The following is an 8,290-nucleotide window of genomic DNA, read 5'->3' on the forward strand; positions in this document are numbered from 1 at the left end:
CTGAAAATGATACTTGTTACTTACTAGAAAACTTGTTTCATAAAGCCTTCACTTTTCCTCAAAGATAAAAACATGTTTTCTCCTTATTGCCAAGCCCTAAATCATCATTATTATCTGTTGGGAGGCCAGGGGAAGAATGTTTTGTTATTGGGGTTACTATTTATATTTAGACTGTTTTGACTTACGCGGTGTATATTTTGTAAAACAGTGAAGGAAAATCCTTTATCTGTTGGTGATAGCTCAAGACTTAATAAAATTCACCAAGTCGGGGAGCGCTTCGTATTCAAATTCATCCAATGTCTTTTAACTAGTGTTTTGGTAAGACCATTTCTTCTATCTAATAAAGCATCAACAATTCAGATGATGGCAGTAAGGCAGGTGAGAAGAAGGGTGAGAGCAAATTTGCAGGGGAAAGCAGCATCTGTTTGGAGTTTCTGAGCTCCACAGGCCTGGAACTACATTTGCATGTAGTTCAGTAACTGCTCTTTTGGGAAAACGGCTTGAGATACCAGCTGCTGTTTCTAGTTTCTCCCATCTCAGCACTTCTTCTCAAGTTGAGGTATGTTACCTCAGTGAAGCACAGAGACCTTCTCCCCGTAGAACCCTTAAAACTGTGCTCAAGTTGAGAAGATAAATTGCTTGTGAGTCAGTTAATCTCTGTGCATTTAGACTTCATTTTGGAAGAAGAAATCAAACCACACACGTTTGCATGCTCTCCTCACTTTTCTGTAGGAACCTCCTGTCTGTGAGGTACACAGGAAGTATTTTTTTAAAAAAAGTTGGTTTTCCTTGGATATATAGCAAGGCCTGCATTTTTTTTAATTATGCATTTTCTACTGTTTGAACTATTAAAAATGTCAAGTCTATGTTTTTCTCTGGTTTTGTTAAGAATTTCTTGGGAATCTCTAGAGATGATTGCTGGGAGCTCTTGCATCTTGGATGAAAGAGCAAGGGAAGTTGAATACTTAACAAAGGCACCCTTCATCCCAGATGCCCATCAAGCTGTAGAATTGAAAAAGTGTTTTTAAAAAAAGAAAAATTATAAAACCTGAAAGAGCTTTAAGAATGTTTTGAAGAACTCTTTCCCACCCAATTGGTCAGCTTGAGTCTCTTGGCACTTTCATCACAGTGTCCCTAGTTATCCATTCACCATGCAATTTTCCAGTGATACCGGACCTGATTAGCTTTTTCCTTTTCCGTTTTTTTTTTCTCCACTGAATATAAATAGATGAGGAAAACAGAGACCTCTTACAAGATCTTTCTCTGCCTTCTTCACAGAAACACCATAAAGAAAGAGCAACAATAACAAAGCTTGTGTGTAGTTTTCCCCTTTCACCTTTAATTAAAAGGTGAAGCTTAGTATTGGCTGCTGTTTTTTACATTTTCTTTTGTGCACATATACCTCAAGCTGGTAAGGGGAAAAATTGTGAGCATTCATCTTCATTTTGCAGTGGTTGTGAGCCGCTATCCTCTCATTAAGGTGTTAACATTAACAGCCTTAGGAAACTAGTGTGCAGCTGGGAGAACATGTGGTGAGAGGTGTTAATGGCTTCATGTTATCTCACAGTAATGGTGACATTAATGAGTCTCCCCTGTAACTCAGAGAGTTTACTCACTACCATGTAGCATCACTGAATTAATTACTGAATTTTTGTTCTATAATATATGATGACATTATGTTTAGAGCTGTCTAGAGACATTTGTTTATCATTTACCTGATAGACACTAACAGCTTTGAAAATTGTCATTAAATTGTTAAATGGTGGATATCTTTTCCTTCTTTTTCCAAACAACTATAAAGGCAATAATAACACTTGTTACTAAGGATCTTGTTAAATATATTTATCAGAGGTAGTATTTGAATGAAATAAATGAAAGAATGATCTTTTTATTAGCTGCCTTTTCTTTTTTGTAATGAAGAGAAGATCATCAATTATGATCTTCATGAATCCTTCGCAGCCATCAAAAATATGAGTTCAAAAATACTATTTTGATTATTGGTTAGCTTGCTCTGGTTTATTTTTAAAGGCAGGAAGAATCAGAGGAAAGAAAAACACTAGCTGAAGATCACTGTTGGTATTTCAGTAGAGTGCTCCAGCTCTTTATTGCCTGTTATTTATATCGCAGTCATGCTGAGAGTGCTTGCCATTGTGCTGAACGCTGCACAAATGTTTTGTGATATACTTTGTGCTGAAGGTCTTTAAGATATAAATAAACAACACAAAAAGTAAAAGGAAGAGTAGAACACCGTGAATAGATGTGCTTACGTTCATGTCTGAGAAGAGGATGGAAGAGAAACTGGAGTCTATCTCAGAGATCTATGCCCTGGCTCACACTGCCCTTCTGGAGTTCTCTCTAGCTGGGTTTACACCATGTGTTTTACTGACATGACCTTGTACAGGGTACAGGCGCTGACTGGTGTAGCTGTGCCAGCTAAAGTCTCAGGTGTGATAGCTGCATTGTATAAGCAGCAGATGCTGCATGAAGAGCAAGGTAGGCAGATTGGATTGAGCAAGTGTGATGGCAAACTCGAGCCAGTGATAACATACCCACCTCGGGAACATCTTGGTAGTGTTGCAACAGTCGTTTTACACAGAGCTTGGATCCTCTTCTTGAGAGCTGTGTGCCAAATCATCTTCTTTCCAGGTGTAGGGTGGGGAATGCCCTGTTAGAAGACAAAACAAATTGTGCTTTTTTTAAAAAAAAAATATTGCTAAAGCAGTGTTGTATGGCTACCTTTAACTTACAGAAATACCAAAGTAATCCAAAATAAGATATTGATTGTGACTTCCCAGATGTTCATTCAGTTGATATTTAAAATGTGATGTGAATCAGGAAATGTTTTTTTTTTTCTTTTCTTTTTTTATCGCCAGGAATTTGGAAAGTCGTGGGAGGAAGTGCAGTCAGAGGACGACCGGGAATTACTGTATAATGTAGAAGAGTAAGAGTTACTTATGTACCCATTATAAAGACTTGCAAGATCGTTATTGTTGAAAGTAGTTACAGGGAAAATGCTGTGCATAGTTAGTACACAGTTAAAATTCATTTAAGCCAATCAAATCGATTCCAAATTGTTCTCATCAAAGACACTTCTCCACAACAAGGGCTGTAAATTTCATATTTCAACCACAAGCCTATTTTTTGTTTGCTTATAGCTCAAACAACAGCCTTTTGGGTTTGTAATGATGTAGGCAAAATGGAGGGGTTTTTTTACTTTTGTACTAAAAGGACCCAGTTGAACGGTTTTTGCTCAAATTTAAAAATCAAGAGTAAGCATCAAAAATGCCAGCATGAGACAGAAGTGGTATGAAAAAGTCTGATAACAGGATTTCAAAGGAAACTTCTCAACAGTGGTGATTTAGGGCAACATCCACCTCTACTCTGCATTCTTCTGTGGTCCAGGCCTTCAAATAACTTCCTTGGCCATAGAGAATTGAATAAGCAGGAAGAAATTTGTGGGTATCAGGGCCCCTGACCTTCCTGGTTCTGTCTATGACTTGAACTTAATTTTACTTGATTATATGTGGTTGCAATAATATTTCTATCTCTCAGCAGTATTGGACTTCTAAATAGATGTGTTGGTAAAGTATTCTTTGTGTGCATGTCTAAACATAGCATAAATTAGTGTCTCAGGAATAATAATATTTGATAAGTAAATAACACTTAGAGTGAACTCTGCCTGATGATTATGTCTTTGGCTGGTGTATTGAAAGATTAGAAAGGTATAAGAATTTTAAAAGACCTTATAAAAATAAACACTGAACACAGTATTTGATGAGTTGCCAAACTGGATAGAAATTCAAGTTAAGATCCCATTTGTTAGTGCAGCCAAATTCAGGTCAGACTTACTGCCTGTCTGCACGGGAATTAAACAGTAACTTCTTAGTTACTCTTGAATTTGTAGGTTTTTTAGACTGTAAACCAGATTTTAATCGTGTATCCAGCTATAAATCTACACTGTCTCTTCCACCCCTTTAAATTTTTCAGTTTCTCTGGATTTAGTTCTAGCGCTGTGAATGCAGAATCTAAAGTGCCCTTTCACAAAATACCTCTTCTCTTTTCCACAATTAAATGAATCTTTTTGATTCTTAATCATAAGAGACTGGTCTGACTGGGAAGAGCATCCGGTGTGTGCAGTTTGCCTGTTCTGTGAACAACAAGCAGACACCACAGAAAAATTGTATCTTCACATGCAGGTAAGACTTGTTTTAAATGTCAGTTCTTCCATCACTTGAAATCAAAAAGTATGATTGTAGCATCTTTGTTAAGATCGGATCAGCTGCTGCATTAGAATGCCCTCTTTAGTGCAGAACTAAAGTACTGCATGCATCTCCAGCATCTGTTCTCTAAAATATGCAGTCAAGTTTTACATTGAAAGTATGACTAGCTGTTACTTGTGAGTGTACAGACTGGTACAGACAATAAAGAGGTAGCATCTTTAATATTATAGTGACTTGATGATTTAATATATTTGATGGTTAGCATCTGTGTTTCAGTTTTAATAAACTATTTAACAGGAGTGGTGCAGTTTAACAGAATATGAAAGTTTCTTATGAAACAAAACTTTTGGGTGTTTGCATGTCTATATGCATGTGTCTGTGTCAGTCTAGGAAAAGCTGAGCTGTTTTTAGCTTGGAATAGTAGAAGCAGTAGAAATAAGATATTTTATTCTTTCCTTTTTTTTTTTTTTCCTCCAGAAGTCACATGAATTTGACTTTCCCAAAATAAAGTCAGAGCATGGTGAGTAAGAGAAGCTGTAATTGTCAGCATTTGCCACTAGTGTGGAGAAAACCACATCACAGGAATAGTGGAAAACAACTGTATCAATTTGATTTTTGTTTGGACATTTAACTTTTCCATTATGGAAACTGTTTCTGTCAGCTTGAAAAGAATACCAAGAACACTTTATTTTTCTGGAACTGTTGTTAGTGCCAAGGATGTGTGATATTTTATTTAAAACCATTGGATTCTTTTGCACAGTAGCTTCTATAAATACCCACTCTATGAGCCCCAGGTCTGGCTGCTGGAGCCCTGGAATAATAATAATAATCATCATTATTGTTGTTCCTGTTAAGACTTGCTTGAAAGGTAGAAGGCTGCACTCTAAGCTGTGTTTGGCCAATGTTTGCTTTCTCCTGTAGACTGAGAGGAAGCAAGGTGTTTGCAATTTTTACATTAAAAGAAGGGCTAGTTCCCCTGCAGCTGGGAAAAACATTTGTTCAGTTAATTTGCTAAGTTACAGCATTCAGGCAGTGCTGGTCTTCAGTAAACCCTTATCGATCCTTATGCTTAATCCAAGAAAGCATTTGTAAAGTAAAAGTGTCATGTTCCTCAAGTGCTTGTCTGCTAACATCTCTCCTAGGTCTGAACTTTTATCAGCAAGTAAAGCTAGTGAACTTCATCAGAAGAGAAATCCATCATTGTCGTTGTTACAACTGCCAGGAGAAATTTCAGTCTAAAGGAGGATTGATAAGTCACATGGAAGAGACCAAACACATTACATTCCTGCCACCCAGGTCTACATGGGATCAGCCACAGTAAGGGCACACATGTTCCTTCCAGCATTTATACTGTTATTTGATAATGTCTGTAAAACAGTAAGTTGAAACTTCTAGGGTTTGCCACTGCAACAGTGCCCTGAGCTCCCCAGCTCTGCTGGCCCAGATAAAATAATAAGTGGTGTCAAAACTATTCAGAATTATAAATCCTTGTTCTGTCTGAAGCTAAAATGAACATGTCATACTGTTCTTCTAGTTGCGTCCAGGATGTACTATCCCCATAAATAGTGTCTGCACTTTCAAGTCAGGATGCTGGAGAAGTTTATTGTTGCAAAATTGTCTTCTGCCTGCATTTGCAGTTGTGCAGTGAACAGTGAAAGGCATACGTGGTGCACTCGGAGCACTTTCCCTCCTGGCGTAACCAAGGTTGAATCTGTGCACCGGAGTGACATCTTGAATGCCCCACTTGTAGGCATGAGATTCTTCCAGCCGTTAGCTCTCTACACAGATGCAGACCATGCCTGGGATGAACATCTGGCTAGTAACATTTCCTTGCTAGTAACATATAGCCTATAGCATATCTCAGGGCATATAGTTCTAGAAACAAACCAAACCCTTTATTTTGCATGTCTAGTATACCTATATGCATAATATCTACCTAACTTTAGGCATCAAAACAAGTTGTTTTTTTACTCTTGGTTTTCTCCATAGCAAATAGAGAGCATAACATAACACTGATTCAGATTGTAAGTAGGCTGAATAGGTCTGGGCGATGATGCCTTAAGTGGTAAAGTACCTATGTTCTAACTCAAACATCTCAGTTCAGCATATGTTGTGGGATAAATCTGGATCTCTGGCCTCAGTTGTGACAACATACAGGTGAAGAAAGAGGGGGAAGGACTTTTCTGTTGCCAGCTCCTCTGTATTACTCTTCTAAGATGTCCATGCCAGTTGATTTTTTCGGTTTGCTGTTTATTCTCATTCCAGACAACCAGACTTTCTCATGTTTCCTTTTTTAAAATCTGATTTCATAAAATATGCTCTACCTCTTTCAAACAAAATATGTGACTATCTAGTAATTATGCCTTGTTGCTTTCAGGTATTATTTTCCTACCTATGAAAATGATACACTCCTGTGCACACTGTCAGACAGTGAAGGTCTGATAACTGAGGATCAAAGTGAAGATATCCCTGTTCTAAGTGAAGATATATCCAGTCTAAAAGCTCTCAAACAGAGCAGTGTTTTAAACCAGCTCCTGTGTGAAGAGAACAAGAGTCAGGAGAAATTTTGACCTTGAATTATAGTTGCTGACCTTTGAGTGTTTCTTCTGCAAGACAAAAAAAAATTACATTCTTTCACTAATATTGGAATACAGTTTAACTCGTAAATGTTATCACTGGGCAAATAGTATGTGAATGGGAATCCTAAATAAAATGTAAGTGTAAACTTTTTTGGTTTATCTTTCTTTAAATTCTAGCTTTATTTTAAAATTAAATGATGGATTTTCTGCTTGGCTTTTTTAGTTTTATTTACAAATAGGATTTTTCATCTTTTTTGAAATTTTTTCTGAATACATCAGAATCGGAGTTCTATTTTAAGGCCATCTTGTGAAAGGCATGAACAGTTGAGACAATGTGTCTTGATATATGAGCTAATGAGTGAATATTATATGTGTTATTGCTGTTAGCATACAGAAAAGAGTCTGAATTTAATTCTTGGTCTGTTACATAAAGCAAATTTTGCTGTTTTTAACCTTAGACCTTCTTCAAAGTGAAAACAGATCTGTATATCTCTATTATTCATCATCAATATATAAGATATATGGTGCCTGTTCTGAAAACTGGCTCAGAACACCAGTAATGCCCATGGATATCTGACTGCATGGAAAGCTGCCAATCCAAAACCTAAAAAAGCATAGGAACAATTGGAATCCCAGTTGTATCAACGATTCAAAGAATTTAAAGTAGGCTTCTTGTATGGTCATGAACTGAGATGCAAAAGAACTTACTTAAGAGATTGCAGACACATAAATCCAAGTTAAATCTTCAAAATCTCAACTCAACTGTCCATTAAAGTTACCATGTTTCTTTTAATATTGAACTTTAAAGTTCCCAAAGTAACAGAAGGTCTTCAGCATGTCCAGAAAGCACCTCAGTCTTGATAAGGCAAAGCATCTCTGAGCATAGGTCCTGCTAGGATGATCCAAACTGGGTATTCCTGCCTCTCTTTCTCCTCTGAAATCTTAAGTAGTTCGACAGTTCAGGTTTGGCTTTACATAATATGTATAACCTCTTTCAAAACTGGCAGCTCATTCTTTCATCTTCTTTAGCTTGGTGTTAGAGCACTTGTTCAAAGTATGGGAGTCTCGGCTCAGTGCCCTTCCCTGCCTGAGAAGATTCAAAGTCATAGCTTTGCCTTTGCACGGCCCTTGTTACCTGAAATAGATTGCTGTCAATAAGAGTTATTGTTTGTCATGATATGGTGATTGAGAATTATGTAGCAGTCCCTGGGAGCAGGGGGTAAAGTTCAAATCTTTACCCGTGTTCTGCTAAGCTTCCATATCCAGCCTAATTCATCCTGCGGTTCTTTTAATTTGCATTGAACTTGCTTTCTCCTGGCATTGCCCATCACCCGCTAGCACCTCTCTTTACTTCCCCTTTCTTATTTTCTCTTGGGCCCAGGTGCTCTGGAGATAAGTTAGAAGGACAGGGTGCTGAAAATGTACTGAGGAAGACAGATCAGCCACTTAACTGCACCATGAAACAGACAGAAGCAGTATCTGACTCTGTCA

The 8,290-nt window shown here is 37.5% G+C and overlaps 1 protein-coding gene across 1 annotated transcript in view; it reads left to right on the top strand.

Moving 5' to 3' along the window:
• The window catches only part of ZNF277 (zinc finger protein 277), a 35,914-nt gene extending 28,972 nt beyond the window's left edge, over positions 1–6,942 (top strand). Inside the window, exons 8-12 of the mRNA XM_009880869.1 lie at positions 2,874–2,941; positions 4,100–4,196; positions 4,698–4,740; positions 5,363–5,537; positions 6,598–6,942. Of these exons, the coding sequence (XP_009879171.1) occupies positions 2,874–2,941; positions 4,100–4,196; positions 4,698–4,740; positions 5,363–5,537; positions 6,598–6,790 (576 nt within the window). The 3' untranslated portion in view covers positions 6,791–6,942. The remainder of the gene's footprint in view (positions 1–2,873; positions 2,942–4,099; positions 4,197–4,697; positions 4,741–5,362; positions 5,538–6,597) is intronic.
• The last annotated feature ends 1,348 nt before the right edge of the window (positions 6,943–8,290 follow it).

The sequence above is a fragment of the Charadrius vociferus genome, unplaced genomic scaffold, assembly GCF_000708025.1.
Source record: "Charadrius vociferus isolate BGI_N301 unplaced genomic scaffold, ASM70802v2 scaffold52, whole genome shotgun sequence".
NCBI lineage: Eukaryota > Metazoa > Chordata > Aves > Charadriiformes > Charadriidae > Charadrius > Charadrius vociferus.